At 33.9% G+C, this 22,956-nt stretch overlaps 1 protein-coding gene across 5 annotated transcripts in view; it reads right to left on the minus strand.

Moving 5' to 3' along the window:
- Nucleotides 1–22,956, minus strand: part of RALYL (RALY RNA binding protein like) — an 858,672-nt gene that overhangs the window by 202,854 nt on the left and 632,862 nt on the right. For all 5 annotated transcript variants that reach the window (XM_036829780.1, XM_036829779.1, XM_036829782.1 and 2 more), the window contains one exon: nt 113–188. In XM_036829780.1, coding sequence (XP_036685675.1) covers nt 113–188 — 76 coding nt within the window. The remainder of the gene's footprint in view (nt 1–112; nt 189–22,956) is intronic.

Genomic DNA, 22,956 nt, shown 5'->3' on the forward strand with positions numbered 1-22,956 from the left:
GCCAGTTAGAAGTGCTCTTCAAAATATTTGATTCCTTATAGGTTATATTGCCTTTTAAAGTTGCAAGAATTTTTCACTACTACATATCATAAAATAGTGTTTGCTTACTTACCTATAAAGTGCAGAAAGGGGCCTCTTATTTCCAGGTTTTGGTCTGTATGGTTTGGGTTCTCCTGCCATGTTGATATCTGAAAGCATAAAATAAAATAGCACTGATTAAGAAAATATTAAAACTTTTGAGAAAAGTAAATCATGAAGTTGTATTTTTATTTTTGTCATTTGTCTATGCAAATGTTATATGCCATTCATTCATTCACAAGTATTTATTGAGCAGCTCCTCTAGGTCAGGCACTGTTTGAGATACATCATGCACCAAACAGGTTAGATCCATGCCCTCGTGGGACTTATCTTCTATGGGGAGGGGGCTTGAGAGATAGTTATTAAAACACAATCATAACAAATAAGAAAGCTATATAACATATCTGAAGGTGAAAAGTACTACAGAAAAAAATGTTGAACAATGTAGGGGGTCAGGAATTCTTACTAAAAATAGAAAGAGTGAGAGACAGAGAGAGAGAATGAGATATCCTACTGATTTGGAGTTTTGCCAGGAACATCTCAGTTTGTATAGACATTTTTGTGGAATAAAGCTTTGTTCCTAAGAGGAATTGTTATATTTTCTTTGATGATATCTTCTCCGAGTGTTAGAAGAGTGGAACTGTAAAGCATACCAGGTTTACTGAGGAAAAAACAAAATGCTCTCAGCAACTGGAATGTGTAGTTACAGAGTTCTGGGGTGATCAGAAGGAATAAAGAGCACATCTCTTGTCTTCATGAACTAAAACTATAATAAAGCCTCTAAGATGAGACAAGAAGATGCTTAAGTACATGACAAAAGAGTAGTTGCAAATAATTGACCAATCTTAATCTTAAAAAAAAAATGTGTAAAACTGTTATGAGGTTGGGCGGTAAAGGTTTGGGAAATGACATAAACAATTTGATTTAATAAGGTTAAAATTTTAAGAGGATGATAAAAATGAAAATCTAAAGGAGATGAACTTCTAGAAAACTTTGAAAGAAGTGAGAGACATTATTCTGACAGAAAAGAAAGGCAAAGTTCTATTTCTTGTACAGGGGACTAAATATGCTGTTTGGGGATGGATGAGCCACCCATCAGTAAAAACAACCAAAATGTCTAGATGAAATACAATGTCATCTCTTTTTAATTTAATTTTTATTGGTGTATAGTTGATTAACAATGTTATGTTAGTTTCTGCTGTACAGTAAAGTGAATCAATTATACATATATACATATCCACTCTTTTTGGATTCTATTCCCATATAGGTCATTATAGAGTATTGAGTAGAGTTCCCTGTGCTATACAGTAGGTTCTTGTTAGTCATCTTTTATAAATAATAGTGTGTATATGTCAATCCCAATCTGCCAATTTATCTCTCCCCCCCTTCCCCCTTGGTAACCATAAGTTTGTTTTCTATGTCTGTGACTCTATTTATGTTTTGTAAATAGGTTCATTTGTACCATATTTTTTAGATTCTGCATATAAGCAATATCATATATTTGTCTTTGTCTGACTTACTTTACTCAGTATGACAGTCTCTAAGTCCAGCCATGTTGCTGCAAATGGCATAATACATCTCTTTTAAAAAACACATTGGGCTAACAGGAAAGTAAGGCATTCACGGAAGCCTACATCTGAGTGGACATAGCAAGTCAGATGGAAATGGAACACTGAACCTGGCTTGGTCTTTGAAGACATTTGTAGAAGCCAGAACTTGAGCTTTAGTTTTCATTTCCTTGTGGATCAGAGGGGACAAGAGACAGTGCCCACACTAAAGGATAGGAAACACATGCTCATCTAATTCAACATCCATATGTGGGAAAATCCTTAACTAAGAAGAGAAGGAAACTTCTTTCACCTCCCAAAGAGTATCTATATAAAATCCATAGTAAATAGCATACTTAATAGTGAGACACGGGGTACATTTCCTTTAAGATCAAGGGATTTAAAAGCCACATAGCACAGGGAGATCAGCCAGGTGCTTTATGTCCACCTAGAGGGGTGGGATAGTGAGGGTGGGAGGGAGACACAAGAGGGAGGAGATATGGGGATATATGTACACGTATAGCTGATTCACTTTGTTATACAGCAGAAACTAACACACCATTGTAAAGCAATTATACTCCAATAAAGATGTTAAAAAAAAAAAGGCATTCACTATCACCAACTCTATATAACATTGTACTGGATATTGTAGTCAGTGAAGTAAGACAGGAAAACAACATCAGAAATGGGAAAGAAGAAATGAAACTGTCATAATTGCTGATAATATGTGGGTCCACATAAAAACTCCAAAGCATCCACAAATTACTACAGTTAATAAGAGAGTTTAGTAAGTTTGTTGGAGTTAAAGCCAATATACAAAATTTAATTGCATATCTCTACATAGCAATATGTATTTAAGTATATAATTTAAAAAGATGCCATTTATATAGCATAAAAGTAAAGTACCTAGGGATAAATACATTATAAAATTTGAAAGATGTTTATGGAGAAAATTATAAAACTGTTTATGGAGATTTTACAGTTACCTTACATACAAAGAGAAATTGGAATACTTGATATAATAAATATTTCATTTCTCCTCAAGTTGATTTATTGATTCTGTGTACTTTCAATAAAATCCCCAAATACTCTTTTTGTGTCTGTGTGGAGTTTAACAAGTTGATTCTAAAATTTACATTATAGAGCAAAACATCAAAATAGCCATGATATACATGAGGAAAAAAAAATTGGCAAACTTGCCTTATCAAGATTTATTTTTAGCTGTAGTAATTAAGACTACAGTTTTGGTACAAAGAAAATGAACCAATGGAACTGAGTACAGAACCCCCCAACTGATATACACATATATGGATACTTGAATTATGATAAAGCTGGCAGAGCAGATCAATGGGTAAAAGCTAGATTGCAATGACACATATGAAATTGGACCTCTAACTTACATCACACAGAAAAATAAATTACTTATTAGATTAAAAACCTAAATGTGAGAGGCAAAAATATAAAACTTTTAGGAGGAAATATAGTAGAATATATTTATGAGATCAGAGTATGGAAGGATAATCTTACACAAGACATAAAAAGCACTAGCCTTAGAATATAAGAATGATAAATTCTATTACATTAAAATTAAGAATTTCTGCCCATCCAAAGTCACATAAAAAAAATGAAAAGAAAAGGCACAAATTGGATGAAGGAATCCTTGACAAAGGATTTTTTTTTTTTGGAATATATATTCATTCATCTAATAGGAAACAGAGACAAACAACCAAATAGGAAATTGGGCAAAAACTAGTAAAGGCACTTTACAGAAGGCGAAATATGAATGCTGAATAAACACATGAAAAGATTCTCAATCTCAGTAGTAATGGTAAGTGCAAATGAAAACACTATGATGTACAACTGATACCCATTGGATTTACAACAATTTACAAAGTCTGACAATATCATGAGTTGGTGAGGTTTTGGTGAGCAACTCTTAACATTGAACTTTTTGGTCAGCTACAGAGAGACCTCCTGAGACTTTCTTCCCTGATTGTCCTGGCACTGTGCAAGTCACCCACAGGCAAGACAAGAGGAAGAATGACCAAGGTTGAATTTTCTGTCACTCTCACAAGATAGGGACTTTGGAGTAAAATGTTGAGATACAAAAAGTAAAGTGTTATTTCCTAAATTCCTGAGTTTGCATACAGATTCATACTAAATACTAATATTTAGAAATCTTATACTATCCTCAAGAAAGGATGTAAGTTTAATCATTCTTAGCAAATTCTTTTGAGATGGGCCAAAAAAATCCTAGTTAAATTCCTACTTGTTATGCAGAAATACCTATAGATGTACCTATATACCAAGCTGGTGGACTCTATTATTTGAGTATTAGAATCATATTCTCATAGAGGGGGTTGGTAAAACTAGATGAGCACCATTAGAAAGAAGTCTCTTGAAGAGTTTCTGTTTGGGTTTGAGACAGGCTGGGAGCTGGGACACTTTGCTGCAGTGCTGCAATATTTGCACCTGGACAAACGTCTCCTCAAGCAACAAAATACAAAGAAACTATAAGAGACTAAAAATAACTGCACGCAAGTGCAATTAGGGCAAACTCTGGACAACAAGACACAAAGAGACCTAAAAGACCAAAAAGACCAACTGCCACTTCTGGAGAGCCGGAAGCAAAAGCAGGGCATCAGGAGCAAAAACAGGGTACTGCACGTGCCCTTGAACACGACATAAAGAAAGGAGTGGGCAAACCCCCTAAGCCACCCCTGTGGCCTGAACCCTGGACACACCCCTACCTTCACCCCATATAAGTAACCAGCTCACCCCACCCCACTCCCTCCCCAACCCACCCCTACCCCAGGCAAGCGAGCAAGCAAGGGAACCTGTTTGTTCTTTCTCCTCCCCTGCTGCAGCAGGAGGCCCAATAAAGCTTTGCCTGAATTTCTTGTCTGGCCTCTGATCAAATTCTATTGATTAAAGAGGTCAAGAACCCTGTTTGGTAACAGGTTCACTAGACATCACCCCTGTGTAGAGGAACTCCCCCAACTCTGTCCAGGCATAGGAATACAGCAGAAGGGACCTAAAGCTTTACCCATGACTAGGAGATGACTGGAGACAGCAGACCTCCACATGGAGGGAGATGAGGTATTCGCATTTTCTCATATGACATTATGAGCTTCTGTAAGAACCAACCATGAGACTTATAGGACAGACCCTGTATCTATTTTGAAGTTTCAATATTTCAAGTGAGCATGAAAAAGTATGAGGGAAAAATGAAAATGTACTCAAATTTTCCTTCTAATATTAAATTTCAGATTCAAATAATTGAAAAATATCCTGTTGGGCTACTATCTTTTCACAGTAAATTACTTAAAGTATATTAAATGCACTAACCTTTAATCAATTTTCTTTTCTTCTTTATTTTTAAACTAAATAAGTGAAGTCAATACCATGATAGAAATAACTATAAAGTCACAGAACTGAAAAAAAGTCAATGAGCTGAACCTATTCTGATTTGAGGTAAATGAGATGAGGCAAGTGGAGACAGGTACTGTTCCAAAGCATCACCCTTGCAAAGGATACCCAACACATGCAAATATATTTATCTGACCAATTCTTGTTAGGGTACTACTAAAGATGATAGTAAAAGCATTCAATTATTTTGTGCTTTTGACTCTTGGGAAGATACCGCCAATTCTACACCTAAACAGACATGACTCTCCCTCTTTGCACTCGCATTTTACTTCACTACATCATTCCCACAGCAATGACTACTGAGTGTTGTTCCCTTTGACTCTGGACTTCTAAAAGGCAGTCATAACTTCACGCAACGTCTTATGCCTTTTAGTTCGCATCCTGCACAGGGCTGTTTATACAGTGGGTGCTCAAGGGATCCATCGGTTAACTAAATTCATACAACCCAGAAGGTGTGTCCTTGCATGGGTTGTAGTGTGTCCAGCCAAACACACTTTGTCAGAACATTTCCTAAAGTGGTATTTATCTAAACAATGTTTTAGAAGGTGTTAATAAGAATGTTGCCAAATAAATAAGTCACGGTAAAATAAATTTGGTAAAAATGCAATAATGTACCCCTTTCTCAGGTATTTGTAATGCATATTAAAAGAAAAGATTCTGGAAGCAGAAACATTCAGTTATGTTTAACTCAAATGCTTATATATATATATATATATATATGAAAGAGAGAGAAAGTGAGTATTTTTTGGATAGCACACCTGTTAACATCCAGCAAAACAGAGTGCCCCCAGAACACTGGTTTATGAGATAACCTGAAATGTTTAGAAAAATATTTCACATTTATTTCTTTGCCATGTATTCAATTTGGAATATCCTCTTTTGAAAAGTTAATTTAATGTTTTAAATTACACATCATTTATACTGCTACAATAAACAAATACTTGCTACTTAGCTTTACCACTAATGATCCCTGCTGGCATCTGTTATTTCTAGAGAAATTTAGCCTTGATATTGAAGTGACGTCTAACTTACAGTATAATAAGGTGTCCACATTACCAGTGTTATTTTTTAGATGGAGAAAAAAAAGGAAAAGAAATATTTTTCTAAAGAAATTAATTAAAAATAATATCTTTATTCTTGGGATTTTTTTGTTTTGTTTCCTTCCCCAGGTTTAAATAAAAGTTTAAATAATTCAACTATGGCATATAGACTGCCAGGAAAAGTTATTCATTCTTTTATCCTTCACATTTGGACGATTTAGGGATTCATTACTGTTCCATTGAATAAAAATTCAGGAAATAAAGAAAATAGTCTGTTATGCTTGACAAGTGAATGCATAAAACCACACATTATCCTAGTATAAGCACCATACCACTAAAAAGTGCTTTTGCAGTTATTATTAGTTTAGATCCTCAGAACAATCCTGTGAAATAAGTAGAACAGGGATCATTATTCCCATGTCACGTATATAGATGTTTGTGATACTGAGAAATTAAATGGCTTTCATAATAATATCATCAGCTCATTTCACTACAGCGGTCTTTATTACTGAGCACAGCCCATGTGCCAGGCACTGAACTAGTAGGATAGGAGATACCCTGCCCCTGCCCTGCAAGAGATGATTGAGAGTTGGACTGGAGCTGTACCAGACTCATGTTCTAGAACTTTCCCTACTATCTCATTGCTTTTAACCAGACTTTGGATGCCACATTTTTTATGACACTTAAATCTGGTTTGGCTGTGGAAAGCAGCCTGTAAAGTAATATATTCTGAGTCCCCAGCAGTTTTGGCATCATGGGGGAAGATGTATGATTAAAGAAATGCTGTAGGGAGATTTGTCTGGCAGCAGTGGGGGAAACACATTTGACTTTCAACTGAGCTCCTTGAGATTTCTTGGCCATGTAGGTTCACAACCCTGTGGTTTGATAGAGCTGCCCAGAAGTGCTTTTACTCTAAGAGAAAAATGCACTTGGAGAGGCAAGTATATGTTCTAAAATATGACCATTTGAAGCATTTTAAGCCTAAATCTGAGAGTGGAACCAATTTTGCACAAAAGTAAATAGCTTTCTAATCTTGTTGTTTTTCCCTTCACAGAATCAAAGCTAGTTTTAACACTTGAAATATGTCCTTGATAGTATGTTAAAATATTCTCTGTTATGGGAATGAAACTGTAGTCTAATTTCACTGGGCAGTCACTGAATTGTGACCATTTTAATGAGCCTTTGGATGTAGTTTCATAAATTAGTTCTGACACAGCACTATGGCAGACTGGCCTCTGGTTATTAGAATGCTAATGCAAATATCACTTGTTGGCCAGATTCCCATTTGTTACCAGAAAATACTGTAATGCTCCCAGGCTTGGTCTGCAAGGACGAATAAAAATGGAAACTTGAACTTATTACTAATTAAATGGTAAGTCTGATCATTGTATGTGACTTATTTAGATCCAAACTGATTTTTTTCCCAATAGAAACTGAAGTAAAAAAATTGGACATGTATACTTGAATGCCCATTTTTATTTATGTCTATTACATAATGGTTATATTACGAAGAAAATAGAGATGATACAAATCATTCACTTTCATTGATCAAATAATTACTGAACATACAGAATGTGCCAGGTACTGTGCTAAGTATTGGGTAAATAGACATAAATGCTGTTTCTGTTCCCAGGATATCGCAGAGAAAGGTAAACCTGCAGCTAACCATAGTAAATGTGGTGAATGCCACAATAAAGATGTAGACTTTGTACTTCGTGAATGTGCTGCCCTGTCTTCTATTGCTGAGAATGCCCTTAAATGTCCATTGTTGGTAAATGAAGTGGTTTTCTACCAAAACACCAGTTATAATGTTAGCAGTTTCATAAACCCACATCTATCAGCAAACTCTGCAATAAACCTCAGCTTGTTTCTGTTCTTTTTTTTTGTTTGTTTAACTGTGTTGTTCCCATTGAAACTTCCATTAGCTAATTGTCAAAATACTTTTGATTTGCCTTGAAGCATAAGTAGCCATGAAACTAGATGAAACTTTGTGGCTTTGGTGCGTGTTTAATAAATGTAGTTTAAAGTAATTTAGCAGAGAACACAAACATATTTTCAAACAGGTGTAAAGCAAAAACCAAATGGTAACAATCATCAAACTGGAATTTACTTAATTCTTAAAACTTTCAACTTGGATGATTTTTTTCTATTATTTTATCTCATATAATCTTGGATAAATTTTTTGAAGAATGCATTTTTATATTCCATGACCATCTCTACAAATCTCCACAAAGGTAAAAATGAACAACAACATGTTTTATTAAGAGATAAAACCTCTAGAAACCAAATGAATAAAATACAAAATTTGGATAAATGTTCCAGCAGCATCATGAATATATTTAGAACCTCGATTAATAATTTTATAAATACATCTAATGATCTATTGACATCAATAGTGGAGACAACTGTTATGATAATTAATATAAAAATACCTAGTGAAAAATAATCTTAGCCATATGTTCATTATAAATGCATAGACTTAACAATATTAATTTCTTTGCATCCCAAGAGTTTATTTAGTTTCATACTTGGGGAAAACTATTCTGTAAGGAAACTAAAATTCAATGAACAGAGAGTCTAGATTATCAATTTCTTTAGGAGCTCAGATCTCAATCAGTGAAGTAAAGTAGACCCCAAGATTTGAGTATTGCTTCTTTTTGTTTTCTTCCTTTTCTAATGTCTCTCTTTCCATATGTGTATATATGAACTTATTTTCTCAGGTCTTTTTTGTGGTGGCTTTGTATTCAGTGTTTAAAACACCAACGCTACAATGGTATGCATTTTATAATTCATAAATATGAGGAAATGCCAAAGTTAATGTTAGGTAGTTAAAAGCATTTTATGTGGAGAGTAGTATACAACTCTGATACTCAAAGTTTGGTTGGCAGACAAGCAGCATCTGTATCATGTAGGAAGCTGTTAGAATGCAGAATCCAGGTTTCATCCCAGATCTGATGAATCAGAATCTGCATTTTAACAAGACACCCGGGTGATTGCTATGCACATTGAAGTTTGAGACACATGGCTATATAATACATTTAGCTTAAATCCCTTCCTTCAATTATCTTTTAAGAACTTTATTTTTTAGCTGTTTTGAAAAGAGCGTAATAAGAATTCTGAGCATAAAAACAGTGCCTTTAAGGAAGAAACTTGAAAAATGCTTGTCTAAAGGCTTAAAATGTAATAATGCTACTCTAACCTCATCTTTTTTTTTTTTTTTTTTTTTTTTTTTTTTTTTAAATTTTATTTTATTTATTTATTTATGGCTGTGTTGGGTCTTCGTTTCTGTGCGAGGGCTTTCTCCAGTTGTGGCAAGTGGGGGCCACTCTTCATCGCGGTGCGCGGGCCTCTCACTATCGCGGCCTCTCTTGTTGCGAAGCACAGGCTCCAGACGCACAGGCTCAGTAGTTGTGGCTCACGGGCCCAGCTGCTCCGCGGCATGTGGGATCTTCCCAGACCAGGGCTCGAACCCATGTCCCCTGCATTGGCAGGCAGATTCCCAACCACTGCGCCACCAGGGAAGCCCTAACCTCATCTTTGATGATGATAGTAGTTGCTAGTATTTGTATATCATTTAACAGTTGATCACATTTTCACACACATTAAAAAATAATCATCACAATAATCTTGGGCCATGGGTCCTATTGTCAATTCCCACTTATACAAATTGAAGTTGAGAAAGTATGAGATTTTGCACAAAGTAACTTAGCTAATAAGTAGTGGTGCCAAGACTCTGAGCTCAGGAGTTCTCACTCCAAACATCTTGTTATATGGATAAAGTTTGACTTTTCAATTAAAAATAAATCTACTGCTTCTGACAAGACATATAATTTATTGGCAAACCACAAAAATATTTCATAATTTCATTTTTTAAAATAAAAAGATGAATCGTTCATAAAGTCTCCATGAGCATGTATAAAGTAGAAATCCATTAAATTAAATCCTACTGTTAAAATTCCATGAGAAAACAAAATTTCAAAGAACTCTTTGATTGAGAATGCAAATATGAAAGACAGAGCAAGAAATCAAGGTAATACAAAGAATCTAAGATCCTTCATCAAAAATGAGAAAGATATGGTTTATCTGATATTGAATAATAAAGCCAAGCTAAGATAAAGAAAAGAACACATGAGATTTAATCAGATAAAAAAAATCTTGATATTATTAAGAAAAAATATTTAGAGGATAAAATTATTCCACCTGGAATGAAATCAGTATCATCCCAAGGAGATTCTTGGAAAATACATACCCTTTTGCAGACCTGAAATTCCTCATATCAGATGCCCTTTACTAAATGCTTTGTGATGTGTTGCCCTCATCAGACAATGAAACTGCAAAAATAATTTTATGGATCATATTATAGTATAAACATCAGTGTTCTGCATTATTTATTTCTTCAAATGTTCTACCACCAGCAGGAAGGTTTTGTAAAAAGATACTTGGTGACATTATGGCATCCTTACCAACTCTGTATGCTTCTGATTCAGATTGTTGCCTATACATCACTGACCTCAAGTGTGAGAACAGATAGTGAATACAATTCTAAATGAAAGGAAATTTTGGAAAGGATTAAAAGACTTTTAAGGGTCATATAGTAGCAGAAGTGAAGTTGGAATTCAGAGCTTCTGATCAGAAGCTGAGCAAATTTTCATAATACTAAAATGACTGTGTCACTCCTCACGAGAGTAAACAACCAAAACAAAACAGCCACACCAGCACAATAAATTATAGTTTTTTTTAAAAAGAGGTAAGCATGTCCTTTTATTATAAAAAAGTTTAGGCATGAAGGATAGAGTGGTTTACCCAGACCATACGACCATTTGATAGCACAGCTTGGAAAGGACTCTCTTTTCTAACTCTAAGTCTAGTTCTCAATCATTATTTCTGTCACTGGCTTAAAAGTCATTGATAAAATATTTACTTTCCTTCAGTCATTTTATATATCCTCAGTTCACAGGTATTTAAACATACAACCTGCCTTCAAATTTTTTCCCCCACCAAGAATATTTCCATTTTCGTTACTGGAAGTTGAGTACATTTACTGAGCCATTATACGATGGTTTTCTTCTATGTATATTGATATCATTTTCTTCAGTTTTCAGAAAGTTCACATTGAAGCATAAATCTTTTTTGCTGTATGTATCAAAAATATATTTTTAATTTGTTGTATTGTCATGATTTATTTTTGAAGGCAATTTAGATTAAAATATCCTCTGATGCCTGTACTTCCATCAGTTTCTCTAAAACTTGTTATAGCTTAGTCAAGTTTGAGCATTTTTTAAATCATGTAATTCTAGGAGTAACTCATAAACAATACTTTTCTAGACACCAAAAATGGGAGCTCACTCATTTATAGGGTAAATCACTATGGTAAGCCTAGTTTACATAGATGCTGACAAGAGAAAAAAGTACCCTCTTCATGGTGTTTATACTTTTGCAAAGAAGACAATAAAAAGAAAACAAATAAAAAGTGATTTTTCAAAAAAAGAATATTCTACCTGTATCTTACTCTCTCTCTATCCAGCCTCATTCCCTCTCTTGCCCTCCACACCTCATATTTCACTACACTCCCCAGGATTCTCTTCTCCAACTATACTGGTCTCCTTGTTGTTTTTCAAGCAGGTCAGATACATCCCTGCCCTTTGCTTTAGCTGATTCCTCTATCCCAGCTTCCTCTCCCCGTAGATAATCCCATGGTGAACTCCCCCAATGCCTTCAAATCTTTGCTTAAATGTCACCTTTCTCACCTGTTTAATGTGGTGACATTTCATTTCCCTACACTTCTCACATTCAGAATCCCCATTACCCTGCTTTCATTTTTGTTTTCCAAAGTATTTATCAACTGCAAATATGTGATACAATTTATTTACTTATTATATCTATTGTTTGTTGCTAGATGAACCACCCCCCACCTCCATGCTAAAATGTTAGCTCCATGAGTCAGGGATCTTTGTCTGTTTTGTTCACAAATATATTCAAAGAACTTAGAATATTTGGCTAATAGATGGGGCTTAATAAGTGTTTGTCGAATGCATGAATGACAACGCAATGAATTAGTGAATGTATTATCTGAAATTCCAGGACTCAAAATGGCTGTTGAAGGTAAAAAGTAGTCATGAAAGTTTATAGTTAGAGTGACCATACAATTTAGTATCTAAATTGGTCATTTTTTGAGTGTGAATAGGGAAATAAAATTATTAAAATTGTAAGATTTTGAAAATTTAATTGATCAACAAGTTGGCTTATTATATCACTGGTTTAAAAAAAGACTAGCAATCAAAAATGATTTTAAAAAATTCTCTTAATAAATATGTTTAGAATAAAGCAAAACTAACACAAATTTAGGTTTATTATCTGAAATAAAAATAACATAACTGAGTAATTTCCCATGTTGCTTTGATCATTTTATTTGGATTAACCTCTCTTATATTTTGTCACTTACATTTTTCTGTAAAATTTATTTTTCAATTATTCTATTTTAAAATTTTCATAGAATTTCTCAGATCTTCAAAATTGCATTTTACCTTTAATAGTTTTGAAATTAATGACACTTTCAAATGATTCTGCTTTGCAAATATAATATTTTAATTGAGAATATATTTTTATAGGTGCTGAGGAAAATAAGATCAGATAATTATAAGTGGAAAATATTCTCAATTCTATATTTACATTGATATGTGTAAATATATTAGCCCAAATATTTTCATAGGTACTGTCTTTTTACTTCTATTCAACAGAGTACTTTTCCTGACATATTTTTATAAGGTAAAACTTGTCCAAAATGTCTTAACATCCTTTTGACTGTCTCAGTAAATGTAGATGCCATACAACCACAGGGATCCTCAATTTCACTTCATTCTGGTACAAAATACAACTATTTAATTATAAATAGAAGCTCCATCAGACGGCTTTTCCCTACAGTTGAGTTATTTCAAAGCATTATCATAGAAAAATCAAAATTAAATCTTATATACCTTTATAACTTACATTGTTTAATTTATTTATTCTAGTCCTTGCTTCTGTAAGAATTTTTCTTTTCATTTGTGAGATTTGCTTTTAATAATTGAAAATCTTTAAAAACTTCAAAATTTGAACTTTGTTGAACACTTTTATTAGAGATTTCCAGCTAATTTTGAATAAAATGTAAGCAAAATTTAGAGGATTTGCAAAGTAGTTCTTCAAAAGCTCAAACATTTCTAAAATTCAATTGATGATAGGTAGCAAAGAGAGATTATGTGATAACATACTTATGTTGTCTTTTTAGTTCAAAATAAAATTCATCACCAAAATTTTTTAGTGTTGTTTTCTGACTGTGTAAACCTAAAAATATTTATAAAATGTGATACTTACAGCTCAGTTTGTATAAATTAGTAGAATATCACAGCTTGATTGATGCAATTATGAATTATGTATATAATATAACCAACTCCAGGTACATTTCTGCTCCATATGTATCCTAATTTACTAAGAACATTATTTTTACCACCATGCTGTGTTCCACCCAAAGTTGTATTCATATTATTATGACAAAACTCACATAATTTTATTTTCAATGTTGAATTTTTATACTAAATTTAAAATACCATTCACATATAATGTCATCAGTTTAACAGTTATCATTTAGTAGTCAAAAATAAGGGTTTTAATTTTAAAATAAACATCTAAATGCACATAAGCAAATTAGCTTATGGCCTATTAAAAGTTATGAGTAAAATAATTATTATTATTAAAAAGCCTTCAGAATAATTATTATGGCTAGAAATTGCCCATAAAATGGGAAGCCAGGAAAACATGTGATTCCTCAAAAGAAATTGTTTTTCCCACCAGACCTGGTGGACAGGCTTGCCCCAGACTGGTTCCCATTCACAGTAGCCCCTGCCTCACCAGACCTAGGGGGTGGGCTCACCCAGGCCCAGAACTGTTTTGCTGCAGCCCCTATGCCACCAGATCCAGAAGGTGTGCACACCCCACACAAAGGATGCCCTTGAATTCCTGGCATTTCTGAGCCTCAAGAGACTGAAACAATCACAGAGACAGGTCTTGGCAGGTGCCCATCACCAAGGCACTGCACAGACAGACCAAAACACACCCCCAGTCTTCCAGTGACTGTTCCTTCAAGACTGGGAGAGACAGCAGTTTCATCTTATACACAGAAACAAACACAGAGAATCAGGCAAAATGAGGAGACAGAGGAATATATTTTGAACAAAAGAACAAGACAAAATTTCAGAAAGAGATATTAATAAAATGGAGATAAGCAATTGACCTGATTAAAGACTTTAAAGTAATGGTCATAAAGATGTTCACAGAATTAAAATAAAGAATGAAAAGCATGGTGAGATTTTCAACAAAGATATAGAAAATTTAAGAAAGTTCCAAACAGAAGTTACAGAACTGAAGCATATGATAGCTAAACTTAAAAGTACACTAGAGGGATTCAACAGCAGACTCAATGAAGCAGAAGATTGTGTCATTGTGCTTGAAGACAAAGCAATGGAAATCACTCAGACAGAGAAACAAAAAGAGAAAAATAATTTTAAAAAGTTAAAATTCTTGAAGGGATTTTGGGATAACATCAAGTGGAATAACATTCTCAGTATAAGGGTCCCAGAAAGAGAAGAGGGAGAGAAAGGGCCAGCAATCTTATTTGAAGAAACAATGACTGAAAATTTCCCTAATCTGAGGAAGGATACAGATACTCAGGTGCAGGAAGCTCAAAAATTTCCAAATAGAATGAACCCAAAGAGATCCACACCAAGATGCATTACACTTAAAATGGGAAAAATTAAATATAAAGAGAAGATCTTGAAAGCAGCAAGAGAAAAACAACTTCTTACATACAAGGTAAGGCTATTAGATTTTTCAACAGAAACTTTGCAGGCCAGAAGAGAGTGGCATGACATATTCCATATCATGAAAGGAAAAAACTTCCAAGAATTCTCTACCTGGCAAGGTTATCATTCAGAATCGAAGAAAAGATCAAGAGTGTTCCCCAGATCATAAAAAACTGAAGAAGTATTGGCTTGGCCAAAGAGTTCATTTGGATTTTTCCACAACACCTTATGGAAAAACCCAAAATAACTTTTTGGTCAACCAATACATCCCCACTAAATTGGCCCTACAAGAAATGTTAAAGGGACTTCTTTGGGCTGAAAAGAAATGACATAATTAATAACAAGAAAACATACAAGAGGAAAAAATCTCACTGGAGATTATAGTGAAGATGGTGTATCAATCAATGATAAAGTAGGTATGAAGGTTAAAAGACAAAAATAGTAAAATTAACTAAAACTACAATAATTAGCTAACAGTGCATAAAATAAAAAGACATAAAATGAGACACCAAAAATATAAAACATGAGGGGGGAGTGAAAATGTAAACTTTTGGAATATGCTTAAATTTAAATTGCTATCAATTTAAAACAGACTATTATATACATAGGATGTTATATGTATACAAAGCAAAGCTCAGAGTAAATACACAAAAGAAAATGAGAAAGGAATCTAAACAGAACAATGAAGAAAGCCATCAAACCACAAGAGAAGAGAGAGAGAAGAAAGAAACAGGAGGAGCTATAAAAACAGACAGCAAACATAAACAAAATGTCAGTAATTATTTTAAATGTAAATGGACTAAACTCTCCAGTAAAAAAGATATAGAATGTCTGATAAAAAAGAAAAAGAAAAAGACAAAAGCAAGAACCATCTATATGCTGCTGACAAGAGACTCACTTCAGAAGTAAGGACATACAGACTGAACATGCAGGGATGCAGAAAGCTATTCCACTTAAATGGAAACAAAAAGAAGGCTGTTGTAGCTATACTCATATTAGACAAATAGACTTTAAAACAAACACAGTAATAAAGGACAAGAAAAGTATTACATTAATGATGATGGAGTAATCCAGCAAATAAAATATAACATTTATAAATATATAAATATATATGCACTCACCACAGGGGCACTCAAATATACAAAGCAAATATTGATGGACCTAAAGGGAGAAATTAACAGCAATACAATAATAGCAGGGGTCTTTAACATCCCACTTACAACAATGGATAAATCAACCAGACAGAAAATAATAAGGAAACACAGACCTTGGATGACACCTTAAAACATATTGACTTAATAGGTATAATCAGAACATTCTATCCCAAAGCAGCAGAGTATACATTCTCCTCAAGTGCACATGGAACATTCTCCAGGATACATCACATGTTAGGCCACAAAAAAAGTCTCAATAAATTTAAGAAGATTCAAATTCTATCAAGCATCTTCTCCAACTACAATAGTATGTAAAACTACAAATCAACTATAAAAAGAAAACTGGAAAAGGTGCAAATATGTGGAGATTAAACAACTTGCTACTGAACAATCAATGGGTTATCAAAGAAATCAAAGAAGAAATTTTAAAAAATACATAGAGACAAATGAAAACATACAATATCCAAAATCTATGACATTCAGAATAAGTCGTTCTAAGAAGGAAGCTCATTGCAATTAATGCCTACCTCAAGAAACAAGAAAAATCTGAAATAAACAATCTAACTTTATACCTAAACAAACTAGGGAAAAAAAGAACAAAGCCTAAAGTCTGTAGAGAGAAGGAAATAATAAAGATTAGAGTGAACAAGATGGTTTCATTGATGAATTCTACCAAAAATTGAAAAAAATTAATACCTATTCTTTTCAAACTCTTCCAAAGGACTGAAGAGAGGGGAATACTTCCAAACTCATTTTATGAAGCCAGCATTACCCTGATGCCAAAACTGGACAAGGGCACCACAATAAAAATGTCTTTAATGAACATAGATGCAGAAATCTTCAACAAAATATTAGCAAACTGAATTCAATAACACATTAAAAGGCTCATAAACCATAATCAAGTGGGATTTATTCCAGGGATACAAAGATAGTTCAACATCCCCAAATCAGTCAATGTGATACACCATATTAACAAGACAAAAGATAAAACTCTTATGATCATCTTAATAGATGCAGGAAAAGTATTCAACAAAATTCAATACCCATTCATGATAAAAAAGTCTCAACAAAGTGGGTATAAAGGGAATGTATCCCCATATAATGGAGATTATATATAATAAACCCACAGCTAACATACTCAATGGTGAAAAGCTGAAAACTTCTCCTCTAGGATCAGGAACAAGACAGGGATGCCCACACTTGCTACATTTATTCAACATTTTATTGGAAGTCCTAGCCACAGCATTTATGCAAGAAAAATAAATGAAAGGCATCCAAATCAAAAAGAAGGAAAACTATCACTACCTGCAGATAACATGATGCTTTATATAGAAAACCCTAAAGACTCCATCAAAAAACTGCTAGAACCCTAAAGACTCCACCAAAAAAAAAAAAAAAAAAACCTGTTAGAACGAATAAATGAATTCAGTAAAGTTGTAGAATACAAAATCAATCTACAAAAATCAGTGGCATTTCTATACACTAATAACAAACTATCAGAAAGTGAAATTGAGAAAACAGTACCATTTACAATTGCATCAGAAAGAATAAAATAGCTAGGAATTAAATTAACCAAGAAGGTGAAAGACCTATGCTCTGAAAACTATAAGTCACTGATGAAGAAAACTGAAGAAGGCACAAATAAATGGAAAGATATTCTGTGCTCATGGATAGGAAGAATTAATATTGTTAAAATGTCCATACAACTCAAAGCAATCTACATATTCAGTGCAATCCTTTTCAAAATTCCAATGGCATTTTTCACAGAACTAGAACAAATGATCCTAAAACATGTATAGAACCACAAAAGATCCTGAATAGCCAAAACAATCTTGAGAAAGAAGAAAAAATCTGGAGGTATCATGCTCCCTGATTTCAAACTACACTACAAATCTATAGTAATCAAAACAGTAAGGTATTGTCATAAAAACAGACACATAGGTCAATAGATCAGAATTGAGATCCAAGAAACAAACTCACAAGATACAGACAATCAACTTAGGACAAAGGATCAAGAACATGCATACAATGGAGAAAGGACAGACTCTTCAAAAAAATGGTGTTGGGAAAACTAGACAGCCACATGCAAAAGAATAAAACTGGGCCACTATCTTACACCACACAAAAATATCAACTGTAAATGAATTAAAGACTTGAATGTAAGACCTGAAACCATAAAAGTCCTAGAAGAAAACATATGGGGTAACCCCATGACATCAATGTTAGCAATGTTTTTGTGGATCAGATTCCAAAGGCAAGGGTAAGAAAAGCAAAAATAAACAAATGGGTCTACATCACATGAAAAGCTTCTGAACAGTAAGGGAAATCATCAACAAAATGAAAAGGCAACCTACTGAATGGGAGAAGATATTTGCTAATCACATATCTGACAAGAGGTTAATATCCAAAATATATAAAGAACTCATACAACTTAACAGATTTAAAAATGGGCAGAGGGTCTGAATAGATGTTTTTCAAAAGAACTTATATAGATGGTCAACAGACACATGAAAAGATGTCCAGCATTACTAATTACTAGGGAAATACAAATCAAAACCACAAGGAGATACCACCTCACACCTGTTAGAATGGCTATCTTCAAAAGCCAGGAAATAACAAGTGTTGGAGAGGATGTGGAGAAAGGTGAACTGTAGGACAATGTTGGTGGAAATGTAAATCAGTGCAGCCACTATGGAAAACTGTATGGAGATTCCTCCAGAAGTTAAGAATAGAACCACCATATGGTCCAGCTATTCCACTTCTGGGTATTTATCTGAAGAATACAAAAACTCTAATTTGAAAAGATATATGCACCCCAATATTCATAGCAGCTTTATTTATAATAGCCAAGATATGAAAACAGCCTAAGTGTCCATTGATGTATGAACGGATAAAGAATATGTGGTGTATATACACAATGGAATACTTCTTAGCCATAAGAAAGAATAAAATGTTGCCATTTCTGACAACATGGGTGGACATTGATGGTATCACATTAAGTGAAATAAATAAGGTGAAAGACTAAAACCATATGATTTCACTCATATATGGAGTCTGAAAAAAATTGAATAAAAAAAATACAAAAAACAAACTCATAGACACAGAGGACAGATAAGTGGTTACTGGAGGGAGAAGTGGACCAGGGGGTAAGCAGAATGGTTGAAAGGAGTCCAGTGTATGAAGATGGTTGGTAACTAGACTTTGGGTGATGATCACTCTATAATGAACACACATGTCTAATCACAATGTTGTATACCTGAAATTTATATAGTGTTATATACCAATTTTACCTTAAAAATAGAATGAATTAAAATTATTTTTAATTGATATATAACTCACATATAACAATATATTAGTTTCAAGTGTACAGTATAATGATTTGATATATGCATATATTGCAACAGGATCATCACGATAAGTTTAATTAATGTCTATCACCACAAATACTTACAAATTGCTTTTTCTTATGATGAAAACTTTTAAGATCTTCTCTCTTAGCAACTTTCAAGTATACAATACAGTATTATTAACTATAGCCACCATGCTGTGCATTACATCCCCATGAATTATTTATTTTATAATTGGAAGTTTGTACCTTTTGACCACCATCGTCTACTTCACATACCCTTCACTCCCCTCACCTCTGACAACCAGCAATCTGTTATCTGTATCTATGAGCTTGGTTTTGTTTTTGTTTGTTTTTCATTTATTTGCTTTTTTAGTTTCCACATATCATATGCTACTTATCTTTCTCTGTCTGACATATTTCACTGAGCATAATGCCCTCAAAATCCATCTGTGTTGTCACAAATGGCAGAATTTCCTTCTTTTTATGGTTGAATAATCTTCCATTGTATGTATATATATATATATATATATATATATATATCCCATTTTCTTTATCCATTCATCCACTGATGGACACTAAGGTTGTTTCACATCTTGGCAACTATAAAAATGCTGCAATGAAATAGGGGTACAGATATCTTTCCGAGTTAGCATTTTTATTTCTTTTGGATAACTACCCAGAAGTGGAATTGCTGGATTGTATGATAGTTCCTAATTTCAATTTTTTCCTCAAAAGGAATTCTTGATGTGTGAGTTAGGTATTGTACCTGTCTCAGGGGCTCAGAATTACAAATAATTGGTGGAAAGTCTAGAATATGGCTTTAAAGAAATATTATTTATTAGTGACTTATGGGCACTAGAAAAATTTAATATCACAGATACGTAGTGGGGTTAATAGTAGCCATTTTATTAAAATATACTAGATTTTGGACAATGGAGAAGACTAAATAACTAATAAATTTCTGAATTATAAGCTAACCTGCACAATATCTATGCAATATTCAATATTGTTTTCACCATTTTATAAGTAGTTAAACCTTAGGCAAGAGAGACAAATAACTTGCATAAGGCTACACAGCTAGTATTCTGGCAGAACCCACATTTAAACTAGATTCTTTCTGAATCCAGAGGTACATTCCTGAAACTATACCCAATTACCTGTTCCTGCTTTAAGTGTAGAAATTTTATCCTATTGCTCTTGGCAACAACAAACACTTGAGAAAAAGAAAAGTAAGGAAGTTTATCTCCATTGGATATTGAATGACTAGTGCAGGCAGCTTGCTACATGGGTTAGTGCTTATTAGCTTCTGATGAATATTTTTAAGGGAGAGGATACTTAGTGCATGTATTTGGGGAGGAGACAGATTCTAGGGACATTATCTGATAGTGATTGATTACTGTAGTAGCTTAAAAAACATGTCCACAAATTCTTTCAAACATGTAGTAAGCTGAATAGTCCCCTGAAGGCATGCCTGTCCTAAGTCCCAGAAACTGTGAGTGTGTTACATTACATAGCAAAGGAGAATTAAGATGACTTTAAAATAGAAAGATTATCCTATATTATCTGGGCATGCCCAGTGTAATCACAATGATCCTTAAATATGGAAGAAGTAGGAAGAAAGGAAGGTCAGAGTGATACAGGGTGAGAAGGACTCAACCCACTATTGTTGGCTTTGGAGATGGAAGAATGGGACCATGAGAAAAGGGATGTGGGAAGCCTTAAGAAGCTAGAAAAGACAAGGAGACAGATTCTCTCCACAAGTCTCCAGAAAGGAATACCACCCAGCTGACACCTTTACTTTTGTCCAGTGAAACCTGTGCTGGATTTCTGACCTACAGAACTCCAAGATAATAAATTTGTATTGTTTTAATTCTCTAAGTTTATTGTACAGGCATGCTTTGGAGATAATGTGGGTTCAGTTCCAGACTACCACAATAAAGCAGATTATCACAATAAAGTGAGTCACATGAATTTTTGGGTTTCCAAGTGTATATAAAATTTAGGTTTACACTATACTATAGTTTATTAAGTGTGTAATAGCATTATGGCTAAAAAATGTACATTCCTTAATTAAAAATACTTTATTGGTAAAAAATGTTAGCCATCATTTGAGCCTTCAGTGAGTAGTAATCTTTTTACTTGGCTTGATATTGATGGCTGCTGACTGACCAGGGTGGTGGTTGCTGAAGTGTGGGGTGGCTGTGGGAATTTCTGAAAATAAGATGACAGTGAAGTTTGCTGCATTGATTGACTCTTCCTGTAACATGTAATGCTGTTTGCTAGCATTTTACCCATTGTAGAACTGCTTTCAAAATTGGAGTCAGTCCTCTCAAAACTAGTTGCTGCTTCATCAAGTTTAAGTAATATTCTAAATTGTTTATTGTCATTTCAACAGTCTTCACAACATCTTTACCAGGAACAGATTCCATTTCAAGAAACCACTTTCTTTGCTCATCCATAAGAAGCAATACTTCATCCATTAAAGCTTTATCATGAGATTACAGCAATTCAGATACATCTTCAGGATCTACTTCTAATTCTAGCTCTCTTGCTATTTCTACCACATCTACAGTTACTTCCTCCAATTAAGTCTTGAAGCCCTCCAAATCATACTTGAAATTTGGAATCAACTCCTGTTAGTGTTGATATTTTTACCTCTTCCCATGAATCAGCAATGTTCTTAATGGCATCCAGAATCTTTTCCAGAAGGTTTTCAATTTATTTTGCCCAGATCCACCAGAGGAAGCACTATCTATGGCAGCTATAACCTTACAAAATATATTTCTTAAATAATAAGACTTGAAAGTTGAAATTACTCCTTGATCCATGGGCTACAGAATGGATGTTGTGTTAGCAGACATGAAAACATTAATCCCACTGTACACCTCCATCAGACATCAGAACTCTTGGGTGACTGGGTACATTGTCAATGAGCAGTAATATTTTCAAAAGAATCTTTTTTTTTTTTTTTTTTTTTCCTGAGCAGTAAGTCTCAATAGTGGGCTTAAAATATTCAGTAAATCATGTTGTAAACATATGTGATGTCATCCAGGCTTTGTTGTTTCATTTACAGAGCACAGGAAGAGTACATTTAGCATAATTCTTAAGGGCCCCAGATTTTTGGAATAGTACACGAGCATCAGCTTCAACTTAAAGTCACCAGCTACACTAGCCCCTAGTAAGAGATTCAGCCTATACTTTGAAGCTTTGAAGCCAGACCCTGACGTCTCTTCTCCTACTATAAAAGTCCTAAAAGGCATCTTCTTCCAATAGAAGGCTGTTTTATCTATATTGAAAATCTGTTGTTTTGTGTAGCCACCTTCATTAAGTATCTTAGCTGGATCTTCTGGATAACTTGCTGCAACCTCTACATCAGCACTTGCTGCTTCACCTTGTACTTTTATGTTATGGAGATGGCTTCTTTCCTTAAACTTCATGAACCAATCTCTGCTAGCTTCAAACTTTTTTTTTTTCTGCAGCTTCCTCACCTCTCTCAACCTTCATAAAATTGAAGAAAGTTAGGGC

The sequence above is a fragment of the Balaenoptera musculus genome, chromosome 17 (assembly GCF_009873245.2).
Source record: "Balaenoptera musculus isolate JJ_BM4_2016_0621 chromosome 17, mBalMus1.pri.v3, whole genome shotgun sequence".
NCBI lineage: Eukaryota > Metazoa > Chordata > Mammalia > Artiodactyla > Balaenopteridae > Balaenoptera > Balaenoptera musculus.